This window comes from Antennarius striatus, chromosome 11 (assembly GCF_040054535.1).
Source record: "Antennarius striatus isolate MH-2024 chromosome 11, ASM4005453v1, whole genome shotgun sequence".
NCBI lineage: Eukaryota > Metazoa > Chordata > Actinopteri > Lophiiformes > Antennariidae > Antennarius > Antennarius striatus.
In genome coordinates, this window is record NC_090786.1 from 22,312,596 (window position 1) to 22,337,701 (window position 25,106).

At 42.8% G+C, this 25,106-nt stretch overlaps 3 protein-coding genes across 3 annotated transcripts; 1 reads left to right on the forward strand and 2 right to left on the reverse strand.

The window, feature by feature from the left end:
- Positions 1 to 2,596: 2,596 nt before the first annotated feature.
- ccnj (cyclin J) lies at positions 2,597 to 5,917 on the forward strand. The gene is made up of 5 exons (XM_068327716.1): positions 2,597 to 2,870; positions 4,008 to 4,218; positions 4,297 to 4,596; positions 4,768 to 4,927; positions 5,039 to 5,917. Exons 1-5 carry the CDS (start codon positions 2,802 to 2,804, stop codon positions 5,373 to 5,375), a joined length of 1,077 nt encoding a protein of 358 aa, XP_068183817.1. The 5' UTR covers positions 2,597 to 2,801; the 3' UTR covers positions 5,376 to 5,917.
- Positions 5,918 to 6,091: 174 nt separating this feature from the next.
- Positions 6,092 to 16,808, reverse strand: LOC137603631 (high-affinity choline transporter 1-like). Its single transcript, XM_068327272.1, has 8 exons — positions 16,558 to 16,808; positions 13,563 to 13,676; positions 13,033 to 13,188; positions 12,695 to 12,843; positions 11,714 to 11,857; positions 10,511 to 10,664; positions 10,216 to 10,433; positions 6,092 to 10,077 (listed from the first exon to the last, which is right to left on the reverse strand). The coding sequence occupies exons 1-8, from the start codon at positions 16,739 to 16,741 to the stop codon at positions 9,523 to 9,525; spliced, it is 1,674 nt and encodes a 557-aa protein (XP_068183373.1). The 5' UTR covers positions 16,742 to 16,808; the 3' UTR covers positions 6,092 to 9,522.
- A 5,172-nt stretch (positions 16,809 to 21,980) lies between these two features.
- On the reverse strand, positions 21,981 to 24,111 carry LOC137604238 (uncharacterized). Its single transcript, XM_068328251.1, has 2 exons — positions 23,868 to 24,111; positions 21,981 to 22,992 (listed from the first exon to the last, which is right to left on the reverse strand). Exons 1-2 carry the CDS (start codon positions 23,979 to 23,981, stop codon positions 22,516 to 22,518), a joined length of 591 nt encoding a protein of 196 aa, XP_068184352.1. The 5' UTR covers positions 23,982 to 24,111; the 3' UTR covers positions 21,981 to 22,515.
- Positions 24,112 to 25,106: the final 995 nt, after the last annotated feature.

Here is a 25,106-nt window from a genome sequence, read left to right on the forward strand (position 1 = left end):
ACCATGTCTAAATTCAGGGCCATCATGAACAACACCAGGCACCCCCTACACACCACCTTCTCCCAGCAGAGAAGCACCTTCAGCGACAGACTGCTGTCACACAGCACCTCCACAGAGAGGCTGAGGTCCTCCATCGTGCTCCGTGCCATCAGGGGGTACAATGACTCTCTCAGGAGGAGCGGGGGGGAGGTGGCGAGGTCAGCACGGGGTTAAATGTATTTAATTTAATTTAATTTAATTTAATTTAATTTAATACTGTTTATATTTTTTTAAAATGTTATACTGTTTTATGCTGTTTATATTTATACTGTTTATGTTTATATTTTAATTTTATAGTGTTTATATTTTAGTATATAAGTCCTGTTATTTTTCTATTTTTATACTGGTTTGATCCCCGAAGGGAAATTAAGAAAGCACACTCTAGCTACTGATTCAAACGCATGCATACATATTAGTGAGTACAGGCCCCTGTATCACACACACACACAGGGGGGCCTGTAGGCATGCAGGGGAGGTAGAGTGGCAGGCAGCTCCTTCTTGGTGCGCCTCAAATGAGCAATTTGTAAAGGGGACGGCACCTTGCTCAAGGGTGCCTTGGCAGTGCTCCGGAGATGAGCTGACACCTCCCACTATTAGCTCACCTCCGGGTATTTTTGGGGGGGCGGGAGCGGGAATCGAACCGCCGATCTTGAATCATGGGACGACCTGCTCTACCGCCCGCTTTACCACTGAGCCACTGCCGCCCCGTTAGTGCTGCATGTGTCTGTCTGTTAGTGTAATGTATGTCTTGTGGTATGTCCTGTGATGTCAGTGTTTCCTTTTCTCCTGGTGTTTATCCAGTATTATTTGTTATGTAATGCCTGAGCAGTGGATATATGCAATTTCCTCCGGGATTAATAAAGTATCTATCTATCTATCTATCTATCTATCTATCTATCTATCTATCTATCTATCTATCTATCTATCTATCTATCTATCTATCTATCTATCTATCTATCTATCTATCTATCTATCTATCTATCTATCTATCTAAAGAGAAGTGTCTGATTTTTTATTACCATTAAGTGACATCTGTGTCATTCACGTCAGTGTGGTGGAATACCTCAGTAGATTAAAGTAGTACCAGTAGCAGTGGTAGAGATGTTAAAGTTACATTACGGTACTACAGTATTTTATTTAGGTGTTTTTTTAAAAAATGTTTTAATTGTTTATGGTCAATCTTAGGGTATAGTATTTATAGTAATATTAGAATTAGAATTTGAATTAGATTAGAATTTAATAAATAAAGTCTAACAAACAATTCAGCCAAATAACAACCTCAGAACCAGTTGTGTTTTTAGGTTGAGGACTATCTGTATTATTACTTTTACAATTATATTTTTTATCTTTATTACCTACGTTTAAATTTAATGTAGAAATGTAGAAATTTAATAAAGATAGAAATTATGATTGTAAAAATTTTGATTGAATTTGCTCCAGAATAATACTACAGATGTGCGGAATGGGCTACACTTGAAAATATTCCCAAAATGTCATTCTATATATTGCTGTTATTTGCAGGACATTAAATTAAGAACTGATTCATCCTCAGATTCCATGACTCCTCTGCTGCCTTGTAACTCACATTTTCAGACATACATATTCTGCTACTGATAAACCCCATAAACATTGTCCAGTTCTACATCTCAGTTGTTAATGCTGTAACATTGCTGTCATTTCCCATTTGCTTTACTGTTTAGCTTTTTCAAAATAATTTTCATCATTTCTTTGAATCGGAAATTACATGTTTGTCATTTTAATGTACTTGCATAAAACATTATACAAAATGATTTATATTAAAATTCACAAGACAACCTAATTTAGTTTTTTGGAATATAATCATTTGACCCTGAAAAAACTTTTGTAACTTTTGTAAATGCTTGTATAACATTTAACACTGTGTTTAAAAATGTACTGAAATGAAAAAAAAAATGTGATTGACCGAAACTGTGGGATATTTGAATAAAATTCAGATATTCAGATAAATGTATAATTAAATTATTTTATTATATTGGGGCTTCAGCCCTTTGAGGACAACAATTAGTCCTCATTTCATAACGTTTTGTCTCAAGGCCTCCATCTGATGAGACATTTGTTTGATTTGCAAAATGAAATTTGACTGACATGTTGGTGTTTTTGGTAAAGACCCGGTTCTACAAAGCTAGATTAAAGCGTTCATGGTATGGACCATGAAAACGTGCCACAGTGACAGTGGGGTCAGGGTCGCTCTGTGAGGATTCCTGTTTGTTGAGTGGAGCCGCTCCAGCCCACGGATTGGTCCCCGCGAAGCAGTGGTGCGTTAAAAAAAATGGGAAAACTAAATCCTAACATAAATATTTCTAGTTAAGATTACTTTTAACAATTTTCGAGCTTATATAAAGTAGATTTTAGGAACAAAACTCCAACAAAGTTCACAGAAACCTATTTTTAATGGTTTCTTCCCGTTGGTTGTTGGTGGAACCTCCGCGTTACCTCTCCTGTCCGTTGCCGCCTGAAGGCAGCGGCGTCTGGGGAGCTCGCGCCGGGTCGCCGAGCCTCACTTCCGGGAAGCAGTCGCTCCGACTGCGCTCATTGGGTGAGAACCGCCCTTCAACATCACGATGACTGAACGTCCGGCGTAGAGAAATAGGCCGCCGGTGACGGACACCCTCCCGACGTGATCTGCGGGTTTGGAGCCGGCGCGTCCCGCACGTCCTGCTCCAGAGCATCCGTGGCCCGAACCCGAGGGTTTCCCCACACAGGCTTCTGAAACACGGGCTTAAATGGAGCTGGAGGACCAGTGGTGGAAGGGACACCTGGCCGCGGACATCTACCAGGCGCTGCGCTACAAGGTGAGTGGGCCCCCAAAAGTTTGGAGGCGTCCGCGGCTCCCGACGGAGTTAGTCCCGACTTTACTTAATCTGTCTTTAGTTAGTCCCGACCGTTACTTAATCTGTCTTTAGTTAGTCCCGACCGTTACTTAATCTGTTTTTAGTTAGTCTCTACCTTTATTCCCTATCTTTTTTTAGTATCTACTTTTAGTTAGCTGCTAGGTGCAGCGCATCAGACCTACACACTGCTGTTCAGTTCGTCTTACCCATACCTCACCTGTGTCTCATAATGCCTCACCTGTGTCTCACCACTCTAGAAAGGCATTTTAGGGAAAAGGATGATGGGAAGGGAGCAGGATCTCCTCCACCAACTGATCCAGTTCAATGGGTGAGGCATGGGTGAAGCAAATTGAATGGTAGTGTGTAGGACTTCAACAGAATTGTGGATTCCACTGAGCTGCAGCACTCAGATAGCAAACTTTTTACCTTCTCATTACTTGGTATGCTTTTTTTTAATATGTAATGATACACACTAAAGTTTAAAGTAGTTTCTTTAAGCACACAATTAAAAGAAGTGATGTAGTTTTTCCATCACTTCCATCAATGTGTAACACCCCATTCAAACGACCCCTCTCACCTGGCTGATGGACAGGTATGTGGTCCTGAACTGCTGGATCAAAAGACGTATTTAACTGAGGAAGACGAGGCGCACGGTGGCATCGTGTGTGTCGTAGGTCAAGTAATGCACACAGGGAGCAATCTGCAGATTGACCCGACCAAGACATGAACAGACTCAATGTGATTGATTTATTCATGAGACAATGATTGGATTAACTTCAGTGTTCACCCATCAGCAGAACCCTAGTGATCCGTTTTTGTTGCTCACTCTCATCGCTGCCTGTTGCTGTTTCTAGACGGCAATGTGCTGTAGATGTAATTTCCGCACCGTCCACACGGGGGCAGGGCAGCTGCTTTGAACTAGGTAGAGGGTAGTGCTGTCAGCTTTGTCCTCCCATCAGGCACATTTTGTATTTCCGACACAACCAGCAAACACACAATGTCAGTACGTCTGTGATGACTTCATCATAACCGAATTAAAGTGTGTAGCTGTCTGCTCTCTGTACGCTGGGATCTCAAACCCATCATGTCGTCCAACAGGAGCTCAAGCTGCCCTCCTACAAAGGCCAGTCTCCTCAGCTCAACCTGAGACGCTACTTTGCGGACCTCGTGGCCATCGTCAGCAACCGCTTCAGGCTGAGTCCGGCAGCCAGACACCTGGCTGTGTACTTGCTGGACCTTTTCATGGACCGCTATGATGTCACAGTGCAACAGCTTCATATGGTCTCATTCTCATGTCTGCTTCTGGCCAGTAAGTTCAGGACTGAGCTCTGTGTCATGTGACTATTTGGTCTTACGGTGTGATTTTATTTTTTATCCTTCACTGCAGGCAAATTTGAGGAGAGGGAGGACCGAGTGCCCAAGCTGGAAAACCTGAACAGCCTGGGCTGCATGAGCTCCATGAACCTGGTCCTGACTAAGCAGGGTTTGCTTCACATGGAGCTGCTCCTACTGGAAACCTTCCAGTGGAACCTGTACCTCCCCACAGCTGCTCATTTCATAGACTACTACCTGTCTATTGCTGTCCACGAGGGAGACCTCCATGATGGCTGGCCTATGACCTGCTTGGAGAAGACCAAAGTGTACATGGCAAAGTACGCTGATTACTTCCTGGAGGTGTCCTTACAAGGTAAGATGTGTTTCATCAGAACGTATGACCTCAACAAATTCACACCAAGTCTTCACATGGAGGTTGTTATCAACTTGATGGATCCTACAGGTGTGGTAACATCACATATCATACTGACAAAGCAATTAGCTCAGCAGACGTCTCCTTCACGTCTTTTCTCTCTCCTCTCAGATCATGTATTTTTGTGCTTTGCGCCATCACTTGTGGCTGCTTCGTGTGTGGCCACCTCCCGTCTCACCCTCCACCTGTCCCCAACGTGGCCGCCCAGACTACAACGACTAACGAGCTACACGTGGGAGAACCTGGTCCCTTGTGCTGAGAAGCTGCTCATGTGTGTATCTGCCTGCGTGCACCTGACACGAGACGGGCGTTAACATGCTAACAGACATGACACCATAGGATCTGATCCAACAGCGCTCCAACTGTGTGTCTGTCCTTCCAGTGCACATGACAGTGACGTCCAAGAGGCCAACAAGCAGAAGTGCCAGCAGCCTGGTCCACAGCAGCCAGTCCAGTCCGGGTACCACAGTTCAGGCCAGACGACCACCGTGGCCCAGTACCTCCAGCGGCCCGCCATGCAGTACCCCCAGCAGACCCTGCAGTCTGGCCTGGCCCACCCCCATGGGTCTGCCTCCGACCTGAGCCACCCCACCAGCCTGCAGGCTCCCAGCGGCCCCCAGTATGCCAGCTCACAGACCATCACTACCTCAATGGATCCAGGCAGGGCCTACCAAGTCAGCTTGCACTACTCCTGCGCTGCTCCGTGTTTTGATAGATGAGGGATCGATCTGCTTCCTTTTAGCGTGACAGAAGATACTGTAGGCAAAGGATGGTTTTAATTTGAAGAAACTTGATGAGGTTGGTACAGCACTTTGAAACATAAGCTCTATGCAACGTGCAATATGCATAAGCCTTAATTTTTTGAAGAGAGTGCATTAGGAATCTGTTTGGTTTGAGATGTGAAGTATGAATGCTGTGAAGTGGCTGGAGTTAGTCTGCAGCTCCTCAACCACTGATGTTACTGTAGAATTTAGCTGCAGACCAAAAGTTATGCTGAGCCAAATGACCTCAAAGGTGGAACCGGACTCAAACCCAATGCTGTGGCCATTGACCCTGCTTAGATAAAGGATAATTTAGCTTTGTGGTTGAAATAAAGCAGCACTGATGTGGTATTGTTCTGTTTGGTTTTGTTCTTTTCTTTGATAGCTTTTGTAAAACGGGACAAACGTGCTTCTCCACATGTCACTGGGTTTACAGAGAGGCTGTTGCTCTTCTGAACACAGAGGATTTCACTCAGTGCTTTGCTCATTGGTCATTTTAAATAAATCTGATCTGTGTTGAGCTGAGATTTTAGTGTTTGTTTTCTGTAATATTGTCTAAAATAATAGTTCAGGTTTATAATGTGTGAAAAATGACATGAAATTCTGGAACGTGAGCGATCTGATTTTGAGTTGATTTTGCCAGTTTTAGAAATAATTTCAATATATGTACCACATAGAGATTTTTTATTTTAAGATTGCAATTACCTGATCGTTCTGAAACAAATTAGTGGTTTGGATGACAACTCACTACCTTCACTTCCTGTTGTATTACCATGATACACCAGTAGAGGTCCACGAGGGACGAGTCTCTAAACCAGAAGCGACGGCTGGTTGAGCAGGATGCAGGTGGATTCTCTGTAGATACTTTAGAGGTCCAGCAGGTGTCAGTATGCAGTGATACAGTATCACACCTCAGGAGACCTCTTCTCCCCTTCACTAGTCAGCACCAAACGGTGTGAATGCTACCATGCTGGCTTTGTTACATCCCACTTCAAAGCTGTGATGTAATTGTCAGAGTTTGTCCGTCCGTCCACCCAATATCTTCACAAAAGTTGCAGATAGAACAAGAACCAATGCAGTCAGAGCCTGCAACATCCCGTGACACCCTTGAATTAAAAATTTTACCCTGACCTACTTGCATAGGTCAAAAATCAAAGCTAGTGCCCTGACTTACTTTCTTACTCACGCTGGCCTTCTCCCTCGTCTATCATCTTATCCGTTTCCTGAGTGTATAAAAGTTGAAATTTGACCTTGACCTAGTTTTCCAAGGTCATCATCTCATTTTCATCCCCTTTGCTGCCTGAGTAATGCGCTTTTTGTTTCATCTTTCTACCTTGCAAAGATATTTGGTGGACAAACGGGCAGACGGACTAATGGACTAACACTGACAATTACAATACCTCAACCGGTTTGGAGTGGGATATAAAGATGAGAAGAAAAAGGGATGAAAATGAGATGACCTTGAGAAAACTAGGTCAAGGTTAAATTTTAACTTTTGTACTCATCGCGGATTTTTGGTAGGCAGTCACGTGATACCGTACGTGCATTCTATTGGCTGACGGCACCCTGAAGTGTGCTACGTCCTGTGAGTCTCAGACTTAATTGAGACACAAAAGTGCTTTAAACAGTCCATCAAAGTGTTTTAAAGGTAATACAGATCGAAGGTGGTTTAATATCAGTATAGGGGGGTTCACAAACGTTTAAATTACCGTAAATGATAAGATAAATACTTGTGGTTCCTGGAACGCATTAACCACGAGGAATGACGGCGTACTGTGTACCTGTTTAGCTACACATCTCTGAAACCTGATGAGATATAATCACAAAACAAAAAGCAACATTTTCAGGAAGCCAGAGGCACAAAAAATGTGTAGGTCGGGGTAAAATGTTGAATTCAGTGGTGTCTCGGGATGTTGCAGTGTCTGACTCCCTTGTTTGTATTCCAATTGATTGAACAGCTCGACCCAGTTTACACGTGCATTTATTCTCCTTCATTTTACAAAAGACGCAAACAGTACCTGGTTGAAACATTCATTTAACCTCATTGTCAGACATACAGACTGCATTTACTTCCTGTTCTGCTCCGATCCTCCTAAAAACTCTTCTTTTGCGGCTGGTTCTCCTGCCTCCTCTCCACTTCAGCTGCCCTAACCCACTACTACAAGGTGATGTGGACGTAGGGAGTATATTGCTGACATTCATTGTCGTCAAAGGAATCATCCAATAAGATTACCTACATTTCCAACAAACATCTGATCCCTTGGACATTAATGTTTGATGGTGGATGGGCATAAATAAAAAAAATTTTAAAAATTGTAACGTACAAGACATTACAAATATGTGCAAGTCATGTATAAAGAACACAAAGCATTTTTCTGCTTAAATTATGTAAAAAAGATGATTAAAATAAGTAGTTCTAACCAAATGTGTAGTTTATATTAAACTACTTCTGATATCCATACAGTATAAACAGGGGAGACACTGGCCTTTGTAGTACTTTAAACTAAATTGAGTACCTCAACGTTCCTCCCGGACCTCAGACTTCTATGTTTTTACTCCTGTGCAGACGTCTGCTGGAGTCCCAACACTCACTGGGGTTCTGTTCGACACTAAAGACATCACCCCATCTTTTTGTACCTCCAGGTACCAAAATCCCCGATTAATGAAAAGCATGACGCGGGGCACTCTAAAAGGAGGTGAAGTTCCCATCAAGGAACCCGTTTTCTAGGAGAGAAAAAGATCTGGCAGACATATTCCAGGGTAAGGCTGGTGTTGGGTTCTGTTAGAACCTGGAGGGAGACCTACCGACTAATAACCTCAATGTTTCAGCTGCCTCATATGATTTGTAACCTCTGACATCAGCCTTCATGGTCTCACAAAGTCCAAGAATGTAGAAATCCCAATCCAATGATATTGTTGGGGCTCGTTTTTCCTTTCTTGAATAGTTTGTCATGTTTCTTTGTGAAGGCAGTGAGGTCATGATAACTGGACCACATCCCTGGAGAGCACCAGCTATCTCATTTGGAGATGAGGCAGTCTAGAAATGACAGGTTATCCCTCTCTGGTGGGGATGGTCCATCGGGATCTATGTGAAAAACTCACATCAACAACTGACAATTTAGCAAAGTTCTTGTGGTGATCAAGATCATGTGAAATGACTGAAAGGTCCAGAAAGGCACTAAAGGAACCTTGATGTGTGTTTTTACATCCCGCGAAGGGGATGTATTGTAATTGTCAGTGTTTATGTGTCCGTTGGTCCATCAAATATCTCCACAACTGTTCAGATAGAAAGATGAAACTAAAAGCACATGACTCAGGCAGCAAAGGGGATGAAAATGAGATGATGACCTTGACCTTGAGACAACTAGGTCAAGGTCAAATTTCAACTTTTGTACACTCAGGAACCGGATAAGATAGAAAGACGAGGGAGAAGGCCAGTGTGAGTAAGACCATAGATCAAAGCTAGTGATTTTATCTACCTATGCACTAGCTTTGATCTATTGTCAAAGCTAGTGCATTGCTTTGACCTATCCTGAAAGGTCAAAGCTAAACACTAGTCAGGTACTAGTTCAGGGTACCCTGACCTACAGTGGGAGTAGGTAAGGGTAAGTCGGGGGATGTTGCGGTCTCTGGTTTGACACGTGTAGATGTAACATCAAAACTGGTCGAGTTTGTACATTAAAAGAATAACGGTTATCATGGTACTTCAGTGGAGAGCACTACTGGGTTCTGAGTTTGTGCGCTCCCAACTGTCTCTGTGTAGGTTCTTTCTGGGTTTTCTGACTTCCTTCCACTGTCAAATGCCGTGTGTTTAGGTGAATCAGTAGCTGTTAGTTGTCTGTAGGTGTGAGTGTGAACATGAACGGTTGTCTGTCTCTGGTGTGGCCCCGAGATGAGTTGGCATCTCACCTGTAGCCAGCTGGGATAGTCTCCAGCAACACCGACTTTGGGTTAGTGTGACAATCACAAGCATCATCATCAAGAAGATGAACAACTGAATGAAATGACAGTAAATAAAAGACTTTTCCTGAGTGCTAAACAGTCTGGTAAGACTTTGGTAAACATGCTAGCTAGCTATCTAGTCTATCTAATCTTTCTATTTCATTCAACAAGTCGATTCAATTGCGTGTGGGTGTGCAGCGGTCTCACATAGAGGCTGAAGGGTGTGGCTGTCATTATTGCTGTTAATTTCTGTTGGTACTTGTATTTGTCGTAGGTGCTGATCTTTCACCTGGAAAACGTCCCACTTCTCAGGTATCAGTCCCTTGTTGAAGAGCACAGAAGCTAAGTAGGAGACCAGCAGTATGGTGGCAAAAGAAACCAGCATACAGATGGTCTTGACAGGGGAATACTGAATGTAAACCCCTCCTTCGAGGGTGCATCCTGGGAAGTGGATGACAGGCGGCAGTGAAAGTACAGGCTCTCCACAGAGAAGTCTTAAAAAAAAACCCAACAGAAAGCCCACAGTTGCACCGTAACCGTTGGAGATTTTGAAGAAGAGCACAGAGACGAGTTGTGGGAACATCAAGATGTAGGCGATCTCACCGCCCAGGATCCAGAAAGCGATAACGCCGGTGTGCAGGAAGGTAAGGGCCGTACCGGCCAGTCCGAAAACAACCACAGAGATACGAATCACCCAACGTATCTCATTCTCTGTGGCCTACAACGAAGAGAAGAGATCACATGGTGAGCAGCAGGATTCTGAAGGGTCCTCAGGCAGTCAACGTGATGAGACTTAGAGAACATTTTCATCTCCATGATGGCTTCATGTGGTGGCATCTGTTCTCTCCACATTTACCTTTGTTCTCAAGATCTTCTTGTAAATATTTGAAGAGAAGATGGAAGCTGAAGCTAGCAAGGCAGAGTCAGTTGATGACATCACAGCGGCAGCAACAGCTCCGATGCCAATGACGGAGATGTAGGATGGGGTCAGGTGCTGCAGGGCCAGAGGTAAGATCAGACCTGTCTGATTTCGCTCAAACGGAGGTGGGGAACCATACGAGGTGAGGTTCCAGTCTGACAAACAGGAACACCAACCGTGTTAGGAATGTCAAACCAGTCATCACCGATACGTTCACGTTAAACTGCTGTACCTGTAGATGCAGCCACCGCCCCGATGAGCACAGGAGGAATCCCAAACGTGGGAATGAGAAACGCTGCAGCGTAACATCGCAACTTGGCTGTGGCTGAGGAAGAGGCAGATAAAGTCCTCTGGTGGAAGTCTTGAAAACCGAGGTCTCCTATGCTCTTAGGACAAGAAACAAAACACAAAAACAAGTCATGAAAGTGAAGGCAGATTACTGAAGTTACATTTTTAAAACAGTTGGCTTCAAACTCTGGCTGGTGCTTCTGGTTTTTCCCACAGAACATGTTCACCTGACTACCCTAACAACATTTCTTGTGACTACACTTCTTGTAGTCACAAGAAGCTATATTTATGTGACCTTTACATTCCGTTCACGTAGATACTTAGAGTGATTACATCCCACGAAACGGTGATTATTGTAATTGTCAGTGTTTGTGTGTTTGTCTGTCCGTCCACCAAATATCTTCACAACCGTTGCAGATAGAAAGAGGGGCAGCAAAGGGGATGAAAATGAGATGATGAACTTGACCTTGAGAAAACTTGGTCAAGGTCAAGTTTCAACTTTTGTACACTCAGGAACCGGATAAGACAGAAAGACGAAATAAAAGGCGTTATATTCCAGGAGGCAAGGAGATGAAAATTAGATCACAACCTTGTCCTTGAACAACTGGGTCAAGGTCAAATTTTCACTTTTATATTTTTTTAGGTACACATCTCTAAAACCTGATGACATGTAATCACAAAACAAAAAGCAGCAATTTCAGGAAGCCAGAGGCACAAAAATGTGTCGGTAATGTGCCCCTGTTGAATTCAGGGGTGTTGCAGGATGTCATAGTCTCTGACTGCCTTGTTAGAAATGTTATTGATTAGCATTAACTCTGATAGGTGTTACAAAGCATTTTTGTAGTGGATTTAAGAATGCACTGGTCCAGCAACACATCTGAGACAAAAATGGAGTGTAAAACTTCTCACAGCCTTGAGATAACCTGTAAAGATCTGGTACTCTACAAAAAAACCCTGAACTGAATTCGATTGAACATATTTGTAATAGTTAACATTTGGGAACACAGAGTCAGAAGAATGGAGTCTAAACTGCAGAACATCAGAGGAGCATGTTAGTCAGTCTAGTCATTTAGCCTTCCCTGCTAAATACATCAGTTATGGTGGTTATACACCCTGAACAGGATTCAGTCGCTCCTCATGACCTCACCAGTAGTAAGAAGATGTCCAACCATCTCCAGACTTTGTCTGCTGTCAGGCTACCGACCCAGGGCGGCTGGAAGGTATGGTTGAAAGATGTGGTGGTGATGTCTACTGAGGTGGGATTCATGAACAGGAAGGGGATGCACAACCACTGAGAAGAGCAGAAACAGCCACAATGGAAGATACCGCCTCTTCTATTAGACATCATTCAGCTGGTTCAGAGGAACAACCTACTCTACAGACGGAGACAATGCTTTCTGTCTTTAGCTCTGCTGACGTGTCTGTTCTTATATTTACACTTACTTCACCAATGGTGCCAGTTTACACATGACGTCATGTTTAGTTAAATATTTTGTGTTCACTTTTCAATCCTTTTTGCTTCTTTTTGTCACATTAAAGAGTCACACTTATTTTCCGCACTATAAGGCCTAAAAGCCTTTAATTATCTCAAAAACTGACGGTGCGCCTTATAATACAGTGCGCCTTATAGTGCCAAAAATACTGTACTTGGTTCAACAATGAACACTGTGGAGTTCTCTTGAATGTGGGCTGCATATACCTTAGTAAAGGCAATGGAAGTAAAGTTCTTTTAAAATAATATTTAAGTAATTGTTCTCAAGAATTAAAAAGAACACAACAAATAAACCAACAACCTATGTCCTAGACTCCATCCCCTATCTGTTTTAATTAACAGTACTTTTAACTTGCTGTATTTGAACTGCTTCAAAATATATATAAATAAATATCTAAATATCAACTCTCTCTACTCTCTAAATATTTATAAATGTACTGGGTTTTCCTTTACATTCTTTGTTTGTGGACTTCCAGACAGGTGCTAGAGCTCATCGTAGCACAAAGACAGCACCAGTCAAAGTTACCAGTGACCTCCTGATGACTGATGTGAGATATTTTGCGATCAGTGCTGATCTGAAGGTCAACAGAAACATTGCTGAATCCTGACTACATGAGATGTGATGGACCAAATTACCGAGGTGACGAAGATGAGCGTGAGTTGTATGATGTCTGTGTAGGCCACAGAGTAGAGGCCTCCCAGCAGGGTGTAGGTGATGGCCACCGCAGCAGAGATCCAGATGCACACGGCATAGGACATGTCCAAGATCACACTCATGGTCACCCCTGTGAGACGCATCACATCAACCTTAAATACAGGGCACGCACTCACACACACGCAGGAAAACACAGAACAACAATAAACTGCATTTATACATTACACAAATAAATACAGCAAAGATAATAGTACGCAGGAACAGTAAAAGTACAACATGCCCATCAGTATGTGCGTATTTGTGCAAGGTGCATCATTACCTAAGCTGATCAGTGTCGATGTCACCCAGATGACCTCTGACATCAGTGGTGCCACAGACAGAAGTCCACTCAGCCTGTCTCCATACTTGATGTGGAACGGGTCCATCATGGTCACGTACTTCTTTTCTCTCATTGGCTCAGCAAAGAAAAGACCCCCTGGAAGAGAGGCCAGCTCGGAATCCACTGCACGTATTTACTTCACTTTATCTGTTCGTTCTGTCGGACAGCCAATCACAAAAGCCTAATTTTTCACAACAAACTGGCCCCAACTTATAGGCAGAAAAACACAGAAGATGTCACTAGTCAGGTGTTTTACAGGAGGTCACCTGTTCTCTGGAACCTGTTCAGAAGGATAGTAACGGCCGCAGCAGAGGAAGCTGAAGCAGCATTGCATTCTGTAGTATAGATCACCATTAGGACTGTGTTCCCATCCTCCTGGGGTAGTGTTCATCCAGGTTTGTCTACCAGCTGACACTAATGCGGTTTTCACCTCAGGTGTTGTCAGTGTGTGAGAAAAAACAGAAACTTACCAGTAATAAAAGCCACTGTTGCTGCTACTGGCATCACAGCCCAGACCAGACCGAACTGGGGGTCGTACACCATCTCTGCTGTGCCAATAATGAAGGTCCCTCCAACCCAAGTAGCTGTGTAATACATACACACACACACACACACACACACACACACACACACACACACACACACACACACACACACACACACACACACACACACACACACACACACACACACACACACACACACACACACACACACACGTCTTCTCTATCACATCAGGATATGGATCCCAAACACATTTCTCGTCAGGTGCTATCTCAAACATCTCACCACCTCCGTGATGGAATGGATCTGGAAAACAAAAACCTAAATGACTCATGGTTTCTGACGGCAGTCAATGTTGTTTAGGCCCATCCTGAAACAATGGCATTACATACAGGAGTTAATGCCTTTATTCCTCTTTACCTCTCATTTTGCATATATAAATGCCTTTTGAGATACATTAAACTTAATTTACATTGTGTAAATCACATTGATGTTGGTGCTACCATGTGATAAAGGAAGGATCTTCCTGAAGATCTTCATGCTGCATGAGGATCTGGTCCTGCCAGGTGACCTCACCTTGAGGTCAGCCTTCATCTGACAATCCACGTGATATGAATGTGTCTCACGCTCTCTTTACTCAAAGGAGGAGTGCAGAGCGTGTGAGGAAATAGCGTGGGAGGAATCCTGCAGGACTCCTCTCACGCTCCACACTCCTCCTTTGAGGGGCTCCCCTGACAACGCTGTCTCCATTGCCATGGCTGCAGGATACAGAGGAGGAAAGCTACCTTTGCTGTCAACCTCCTAAACGGTTGATAACAACACTCATAATGCTGCCACAATATGAAGCGTTTCTGTCGGATATCTTTATAGTTTTACAATTTCCAAGTTTTTTTAATGTCTGTTAGCTCATTGCACAAACCTGTTCATATTGTACATTTCTGTTTATTGTGTATTTTAGTGTTAGTGTTGGTTTTCTGTGTATTTAATCTGGTTTTTGCTCCTTGCACTTTGCATTTCCTGTCTTTTGCACCAATACCACTGCTTTATGTGACTTTAATTGCCCCTTGGGGACAAATTAAGTTTTTTGAATTGAATTACACACACTGCACGATTGTCCTCACCGGGGACATGATTGTTTTGTACATTTCCATACAAACTCACAATAGTTCTACGCATCATGTTTCTAACCTATGTTTATGCTTAGATTTACATTGACTTTCATCCACGAACCAGTTTGTTCACCAGTAAATAACTGGTGATTTACTCATTAAACATAATAAAGGTTTGAAGTCTTCTACAGTACTTTGATTTCTAACTGCATCAAAGTCACAATATTTAGTTATGTTTTTACCAATATTAAATCTTTGTCTCAGAAATGTTGCACAGATAAAAGTTGTTTAAAATTAAATTACTTTATATAGTTGTAGGTGGCAATGGGAGAGAGGCGTCTTGTTCTAATCCTCAGTATTAGTATTAGTATTACTGAGTCAAATTCAGTATTAAATACTGAATTTGACTCAAGGCAACCTTTACTCAAATTTCCTTTGTAACATTTGAGGGAAATTTTCAGAAGTGGGAGGATGCACATTTCTTGTAATCAGTTCCAAAGTTGAATATTATTGTTGATTGATTTAAGTGGAGTTTCTGGAATAGTTGTTGTAGTTGTATATTAATCCAGACAACATTTTAATTTTGATCATCAAGATATGTTCAAATATTGACATGTCCTCCTGTAACCAAAAATTAAGAACAGATTCAGCTGTTCTCTAGTTTTTAAAATCTTTTCTGATGACCACAACACAGTATTTAATTTCCATTTGACAGGAATCTCAAACCCATATCTTCAATCAACAAATTATATTATAATCTAACAAATGATTAAAATTAAATAAATTATGTATTTATTGTTAAAATTAAATTTAAATAATTAAAAAAATTATATATATATATATATATATATATATATATATATATATATATATATATATATATATATATATATATACTGTATATAAATACACACACACACACACACACACACATATATTTTTATTTTATTTTTATTTTTTTTAATTTAATTTTTTAATCTAAATTGAGATTCAGACTGCACTGATGGATCATTTCTAAAATGATAAAAGGAATGTTTGTTGAGCAGGGAGGAACCGGAGAACACAGAGAACTCTCCTTCCACTTCCGGCTGTCACTCATGTTTACCGGAACTGCCTCTGAGGCGGGTCTTTATTTACTTCCGGTAGCTGCCGGTTTACTAGGGGTGAATTCAGATTGTCTGAGGTAATATTGCGTCAGAGGAAATAAACGCGCACTTCACTGACGTCCAAACTGCATCCAAAGGACCAGATGGATATAGATTAAATGAACAAAGACGTCGGGTTCTGTTTTCTTCTAAGGTGACAGGTGATTCTGAAGCCACGCCCCCTGCAGGACATGTGCGGAGGTCCAGCAGGGGGCGTGGCTTCAGGGGCGCGTCTTACCGACACACCGCGATCAGCCACGAGCTGCTGGACCGTCCACACAGCTGTGGACCACCAGGTGTTACTGTGGTTGATTATTCTGTCACAAACACACTGACGGCTGCAGCAGCTTGAGGCAGAAAATCATGTTTTACTTGCAACGCATGAACTTCTGTACAAAATGTTCATTTCTCTTCTGTTGTGTCCCAACTACCAGTGGTTGTCATTCAAATGTGATAATTGTTCATTTTATTTGACTTGTGATGATGTGTTGAGAGAGTGTATAGATCAGAGTATAGATCAGTGATCAGCGTATATATCAGTGATCAGAGTATAAATCAGTGTAGATATACTGCTTTAGAAGTCCCTACTAATATGCCAAGAAAAACTTTGAAATGCACATTTTTATTAAATGTGTAAAATGAAACCGTGTTCTGGTTAAATGTATCTCGTCATCATGTACTTCTTACTCATGCTCAGACAGACTCACCGGTTGTGGTGAAGATGCCGACCAGGAGGCTGATCTTCCTGTCCCCCAGCAGAGCCATATCTGCATGGTGAGCCTGGGTCCTGCTCTCATCCCTCTTGGATTTGATTGAAGCCCAGATGCCAGTGGCCAGAACCAGTACGTAGAATATGAGTGTAGCCACCAGTCCTGGGACGTTAAGAGCCATCCTGATTGTCTGGGAGACACACACACACACACACACACACTCTACTGTACACACAGCTCAAAGTGAAGCCAGATGCACACAAGTGTGTTACATAGGGCAGGGGATTCTGGGTGTGGCTACGAGAGACGCCTCAAGCTCTCAGGCAGGCTTTGCAACTTTAACAAGAAGGAAGTCACGTGATCATTGTGTGTGTGTGTGTGTGTGTGTGTGTGTGTGCGTGTGTGTGCGCGTGTGTGCGTGCGTGCATGCGTGCGTGAGAGAGAGAGAGAGAGAGAGAGAGAGAGAGAGAGAGGGAGAGAGAGAGGGAGAGAGAGAGAGAGAGAGAGAGAGAGAGACAGAGAGACAGAGAGAGACAGAGAGTGTTTGTAAGCAGAGCAACAAAACGTTTCTAATGGATGTCAATGAAATTTTGAACAGATCTTTAGATTTTCATGTCCATCTCTCACGTCTGCTTCAAATTTAGATGGTTCTTCATGCAGACTGAGTGTTTAAGATTTAATTTGAAAAAAAAAGGAAAAAGAAGAAATGGTCTTTTTGAACTTCATGAAATGATCTCAGAGACAAAAAAGGTATTTCTGCAAAAGTCAAATGAACGGAGAGAAAAGGAAGAGATCAGTGTGGTTTTATTAACTTTGTTCTCCAACACGAACATGATTTGATATTTAATTTTTTAGTTGATATTTGTCAAACACGTTATTACAACAGACGTCTCACCTTCACATTTGCAACATCAACAACATCTGAAAAAATAAAGGGCAGATGGGTAGAAGCTACTCCCCTTTAAAATTCCCGTTCTCAGAATCAACAAGTGCTTCTCATCATTACTATATGTAGTCAACCGACTCTTACTTGAGACCTAACATTTAATGTATTGTGGCACATTGTTGTTTCAAACCGTCCATTCAGTCCCAGTAGACGTGTGTGTCTGCACAAATCTTCGTCGACTTCTGGAGTGAACATTTAGTGACCTTGAGTTCTCCGACCTCAGACTCTCTCAGTTACTGTCACAAGTCCGTCACTCCTCCAATCAACGTAGCCACAATATCTTACATCCACTGAACTGTTGATCCAAATATTGTCCGATATGTAAAGAGAACAGACCTGTCATCCCGGAACGGGAGAGCACTGTGACCATCTGAAGGTTTCATGATAAAGGTGTTCGCATGCAAAGTCTGCCTAAGTTATTAAATGATTACAAAGTTATTAATTTCATTGTTAATTTCCATTTGTTCTGTTCATTTGTTGTTCCCCCCATACCCATGTGATCTCTACCTTGAGTTTAGTGTGACGTGATAGACAAGCTCGTCTGGCAGTCGCCCACAAGCCCCTATCAGAGTGTGTGGGGGGAGACTACACCGCTTGAAGCTCAACACAAGGGGGTAAAGTGGCATCTTACCAAGAAAAGAACCATGTGAACCGAGCATTTATTCCTTCTTTTCATTTATATGAATATGAGGATTCACGAGAGATGGAGAATTGATGAATGCAACAAAATGGGGTGTAACAATGCAGAGTCATCGACAAACAACACACCAGGACTGGAAAGGGAATCAGACCCAGAAGAACACGCTTCAGAAATACTAGAAACACAGTGATAAGGTTCACCATCACCTGGAAGGAGGGCAGCTGCTTCAGGTGTCTGACATCCTTCGAGTCAGTTTTCACACAATGTCTCTGTAGTCACGACAACACAAGGGGGTGTGACAGGGAAAACATTTGAATGATGGAGCATGGAAAATAAAACATCTATTATTTACTCATGACACATTTTCTGTCACATTTATTTACACCTTTGTGACACAAGACTCTGCAGTGTGAAATAAGCAAACTTCTGTTAGTCACCCACCTCGCTGCTGTATCCACAGACTACGGAGCAGCTATTTCCCTCAATCAGTGAAACCCCTGAATGCATCATTCTTATTCAACAATGAAAATATGTCTTTTTATTAAATTAATGCTAATATTATACTATTAATCCCTGTTATATTATGACACATTACCTATAATCAAGTCTACCAGGAAGTAGCAAAGATCAGTCAGGATGAAGTGAGGAGGGCACTGAAGAGGATGAAGAGTGGAAAGGCAGTCGGTCCTGATGATATACCTGTAGAGGTATGGAAGTGTCTAGGAGAGGTGGCAGTAGAGTTTCTGACTGGGTTGTTCAACAGGATCTTAGATAGTGAGAAGATGCCTGAGGAATGGAGGAGAAGTGTGCTGGTGCCCATTTTTAAGAACAAGGGAGATGTGCAGAGTTGTGGCAACTACAGAGGAATAAAGCTGATGAGCCATACAATGAAGTTATGGGAGAGAGTAGTGGAAGCTAGACTAAGGGCAGAAGTGAGCATTTGTGAGCAGCAGTATGGTTTCATGCCAAAACAGAGTACTACAGATGCAGTATTTGCTCTGAGGATGTTGGTAGAGAAGTACAGAGAAGGCCAGAGGGAGCTGCATTGTGTTTTTGTAGATCTGGAGAAAGCTGATGACAGGGTGTCCAGAGAGGAACTGTGGTATTGTATGAGGAAGTCTGGAGTGGCAGAGAAGTATGTTAGAGCGGTGCAGGACATGTATGAGGACTGTAAGACAGTGGTGAGGTGTGTGTAGGTGTGACAGAGGAGTTCAAGGTGGAGGTGGGACTGCATCAGGGATCAGCTCTGAGCCCCTTCTTGTTGCTATGGTGATGGACAGGCTGACAGACCAGGTTAGACAGGAATCTCCATGGACTATGATGTTTGCAGATGACATTGTGATCTGTAGTGAGAGCAGGGAACAGGTGGAGGAGAAGCTAGAGAGGTGGAGGTTTGTCCTGGAAAGGAGAGGAATGAAGGTTAGCCGCAGTAAGACAGAGTACATGTGTGTGAATGAGAGGGACCCAAGTGGAAGAGTGAGGTTAGAGGGAGAAGAGATCAAGAAGGTGGAGGATTTGAAGTACTTAGGGTCAACAGTCCAGAGCAATGGAGAGTGTGGAAAAGAGGTGAAGAAGCGTGTCCAGGCAGGATGGAACGGGTGGAGGAAAGTGTCAGGTGTGATGTGTGATAGAAGAGTTTCAGCTAAAATGAAAGGAAAGGTGTACAAAACTGTGGTGAGACCAGCGATGTTGTTTGGTCTAGAGACAGTGTCACTGAAGAAAAGACAGGAGACAGAGCTGGAGGTAGCAGAGATGAAGATGCTGAGGTTCTCTCTGGGAGTGACCAGGATGGATAGGATCAGGAATGAGTCCATCAGAGGGACAGCACATGTTAGAGGTTCTGGAGATAAAGTCAGAGAGGCCAGACTGAGATGGTTTGGACATGTCCAGAGGAGAGATAGTGAATATATTGGTAGAAGGATGATGAGTTCTGAACTGCCAGGCAGGAGGCCTAGAGGAAGACCAAAGAGGAGGTTTATGGATGTAGTGAAAGAGGACATGAAGGTAGTTGGTGTGAGAGAAGAGGATGCAGAAGACAGGGTTAGATGGAGGACACTGATTGGCTGTGGAGACCCTGAAGGGAAAAGCCGCAAGGACAAGAAGAAGACAACCAACAATCCAGTCCGTGTTTTGGTTTCTGACCCATCTAAATTAGCATCACACACACTTTTGTGTGAATCCTTCTGAAAAATGCTACAAAATGAGTGATTATTATTGATTTCAGTACTTCAGTACTTAATTTTGAACTTTTCCATATATGTATTGACTGTTCAGAAAAAGTCCTCTATCCTATGGAATAATACAAATATTAGTTTTTAGCATTTATACATAGATAACCCCCACCACTGGTCTCTCTGGCTTCCTGTAGATATCAGCTATGTTTGGGGGGGTGGCAGTGGCTCAGCGGTAGAGCAGATATCTTGAAGACGGATCGCCCAGCCATCAGTGGTTCAAATCCCACTCCCACCAGGACATCCCTCAGAGTGTGAGCCTACGGTGGGAGATGTCAGCTCACCTCCCAGCCACTGCCGAGGTGCCCTTGAGCAAGGTGCCGCCCCCCCCACAAGCTGCTCATTTGGGGCGCGACCCGTCACTCTGCCCCCCCCTACTGTTTGTGTGATGTGTTACTAATTGCATGCCTACCGGCCCCCAGTGTGTTGTGTTCAGGGGCCTGTCTTCAAAAACTGTGTGTATGTATGACTAACAACAGACTGTAACCACATGCAAAAAGAGTGAAGAGTGTAAAGATAATTTCCCCACGTGTGGACGAATAAAGTAGGTTTAATCTTTAATCTTTAATCTTTGACTTGACGTAGTTATTTTTTCCACTGAACCAGACGCCTGCACCTGTCCTTCCAGCCTACAGGCTACAGGTGAACCCTGTATAACTGCCTTTCAATGACTCAACAAAATATGACGAGTTCCACTGCGTTAAAAATCGGCAACTCCCACCCGCCTGAAGAAGCCTTTTGGTCAAACTGGAACCTGTTCTAATTTCTCTGTAAACAAAAGAGCACAAAGCGGAGCCACAGAGAACCGTTACATGAACAAACAGAGAAGACAGTCAAGAAACAAACTCTGAAACATATCTCACTGCAAAGGAGATATAATATTTAATCATCATGACTTACATTCATGTGACACCTTTGTCATGTTTATTTGCACCTTTGCAGCACAACACCCTGCAGTGTTAACTAAACCGACTTACTTGCTCGTCACGTAAAACAACATGTTCTCCTGCGGCAGGCAGAGAACCCAAAAGGACGACAGTAGAGGTGAATCCAAATCCAAAGTTTTCATATTGGTTAATACTCATTGGTGAAGTGAAACATACCAGTATTGAAAAGGTGGGTGAGACAGGTTTTGAAAGTTGTTAAAATTATTTAAAATCAAGTAATGTGTGAAATCAAATTATTACTCAGAGAGAATGGTTATTTATTTAGTGGGAAAGGAATTATAATTTAGAAATCAATAATGTATTTTTTCAGGTTACTCAGTGTGGGTACCAGGGATCCACCAAGTGTTGTAAACACCAAATAAATCATGTATTAAAATTGTACCATTAATCTGTAAACTGAGCTAATCAAGCCTTTGATAGTTTATTACCTATTTCTGATGAATATGGAGCAGAAAATGAGATAAGTGAAGGTTTATTTTTCAAGAATTTGGAAGCCAAAATGTCCACACTGGGAAGTGATGGTCAGGTAACATCAGGGATACATTGATATCAGCTATGTTTGGTTTTGACAGCTTTAAGGTGTTGTTTTTCTGGTGGCATGATGAATGAAACCCTCTGAAATAATAGTAAATGATAAAGCAGTGCCACGTTTGGATCTTCACTTTATTGTCAGCCAGAGTTCAAACAACAAGACACCGGAAAAAGGAATTTACAACAATGCTGCAAAGGTGTGTATATACTGTATATCAACATGAGAAAAGAGTAATCTATCTGCTTCAATGGAGGAGGGGAACATGTTGTTGGTGCTCAGATCCAAGGAGGCTACAGATGTTCACTGATAACACAGCAAGAGCAACAGACAGGAAGAATTAAATGGACTTTTTGCAATACTAAAAACAGAACTGGACGTCATTATGGTTGTGTGTTAGAGACTGCTGTTTGACAGAAGGATGCCTGAATCCCAAAGCATTCAGTGTTACCATCCAGTTGGAATGTTGAAGGCCAATTATGTGTCCTGAACCTGAGTCTGAAACCAACAACCTACAGAAAAGATGTTTGGGCTGGTCAGGACATCTCTGGTGACCTCTCCTGCTTCTCTCCAGGTCTCAGTGGATGAACTATCCTGCGCTGGCAGGAGGGGAAGTTTCTCTGTCATCATTCTTCCTTCTCTGCTTTGTATCTTGCAGTGACTCAGGCCAGGATTTCTTCCTCGATGAAAGCCTGGTCCTGGTCTGTCAGTCTCATAATGTCCGCTTCCTCTCTGCTGCCTGTCTCTGGTCCAGGACTCGGAGGCAGTATCTCCTTGGAGCTGCTTATGCTAGCAGCTCTGGCAATCCTGGTGAGTGTCTGTTCATATGGTGAGGGCAGGTAGACCATAAGGAAGACACCATCTGTCAGGTCCTGCTCCGTACTGGAACTTGGCAGCCGGTGCTCCCTCTGACTGCGTCGGATGGAGGACAACAGCTCACAGTTTCTCTCCGGGTCTTGCAGGTCCTCCAGGGCGATAATATTGGCCAGTCCCACCTTACTGCCGAGGCTGAAGCCACGCTTCAGGCGCCACATCAGGAAGCTGAGGCCACTGAGTAAGAGGAGGACCATGGAGACGGTTGCTATGGTGATATAGGTGATGGCTCTCGCACTGATAATGGCTTCACCAGAGCTTTGGCCCTGAGTCAATCACAGAAAGGTTCATAAGAATACATTTTCATCATAAAGTTTTATCATAGTATTGCAATCAGCATTTTTCATGTCATCAGTAGTATGAGTGAATGGATGAATCACATCTGGCCAGCAGGGGGTGCTGTCGAGCTCTCAACATCTTACATGAGGGAATCTGTACCATCACTATGATCACAGTGATGTCAGCTCAGCTGTAAGCTGATAACAATGTACATCAAGTGTTTGATGAATGTAAGAAAGCATTTCTATGTTCACGGCGAGACATTCAAACTAATGGTTAAAATGTAAATCATGTCTGGATGTCATGAGTGATAGAAAACTAATAAATGATGGATGAAAGTTTACACCACACTCTGCTTGTGAGCTCGTTCTTTCAGATTTAGCTGAGCAGATGTTCCAACACAGCTGCCTCTCTTGGTTTAATCCTCTCCAGTGACACGGACTGAATGCAAAGATTTATTTTATTGATTTAGCTTGAATTAAAATGTATTTATTCATGTATGCCTGTGACGTGAAATAAATACATGTGTATTACTAGTATTATGGATAGTGTGTACAGACATGTGAATGAGCTGATAATGGTTTTTTACATTTGTCTTTAACGGATCAAAAGCTACATGTAGTTTTATTTCACAAACATTTGAACTTTGGTCATTAAATTCTACAAAATGTGATTTATTTATTTTTGCTCTGTTTTCATTGCATTATGACTAATAGAAAGAATGTATAAAAAGAATTCATTATGTTTTTGTTCACTATCTGGAGAAACTTTATTCATTAAAGGATTAAAAAATGTAGAACCATACTTTAAATGAAAAAGCAGGTTAACTATAATAAATAAATAGTCAGTCCAAACGACTCACCGAGGCCTGGAGTCTGTCAGTGGAGGGCAGAGCTGATGGTCCAGAGGACCAGTCCAGAGAGTCTCGGCCAGCGGGTCCAAACTTCGTCCAGCTGCTCTCCATGAGAGAACGCATGGTGAATGGTGACGGACGAGAAGCCCGGCTGGAGCTAGGAGCCCACAGAAGAGGTCCGGTCCACAGAGAGATGTGGGGGAGGAGTCTGCGAGGAGCTCAGAGGGATACTGGACACAGAGCTGAAGTGATCCACGTGAAATAACGGACAGGAGGAGGCGAATGAAAGGAGGGCAGCAGACATCCAGCTGTAAGGAGACACGTCACCAGTGCTAATGGGAGGATTTACATCTGCTTGCAGCTGATTGACTGAAACACAGCAGTGACACAGATTAATGATCCACTTTGATGGTCATTTGATGACCTGAACATGGTCTCCTGAGACATACCACAGATAGAAACGTCTCTATCGGGTTTGGAGGAGCATGTTAAGATCAGCTCTGATGTTTTTTTCTCAGTAGAACCTTTAAGAACCTTGTTGACAGTTTCAATGAAATGAAATGATTGTTTTTAGAATTTCCAGGGCCTTAGTCCGTTTTTTTTTTTTTTTTTAATGAATAAACTAGACTGGGGGAGGCACACTGACGCCCTCTACAGGAAGGGCTGAGCCTGTCTCATTTCTCTGAGGAGGCTGAGGTCTTTCAACATCTGCAGCGCTACGCTGTGGATGTTCTGCCAGTCTGTAGGGGCCAGTGCGCTCCTCTGTGATGTGGTGTCCTGGGGCAGTGGACTCCAACGGGCAGAACAGACTGATTTGCAGGGCTAGTGACGTTGTTGTAGTGACGTTAATGGACAGGAGGACATTGTCCAAACTGAGGACCATTCAGGACACTAAGTACTACCCAATGTGCAGAACACTGATGGAAAAGCTGTACAAGGCCTCACTTTAATATGCGGTGATGAAGAGGAATGAAGCAGCAGTAAAGGTGTATATCTGTACAAATGTTTTGTATTACAGTATTTTCAGCACAATAAAATGCACCTTCAATAAATGAGCCATTTTCAAACTTTCTTCACATGTTAGGCGTACTGGAATATAAGGCACATCTGATTATGAGGCACACCTTCAATGAATGGTACCCCTCATACTGTCTTCACCAGGGTTAGGGTTAGAGTTAGGGTTGGAGTTAGAGTTATGGTTAGAGTTAAAGTTAGGGTTAGAGTTAAGGTTAGAGTTAGAGTTAGGGT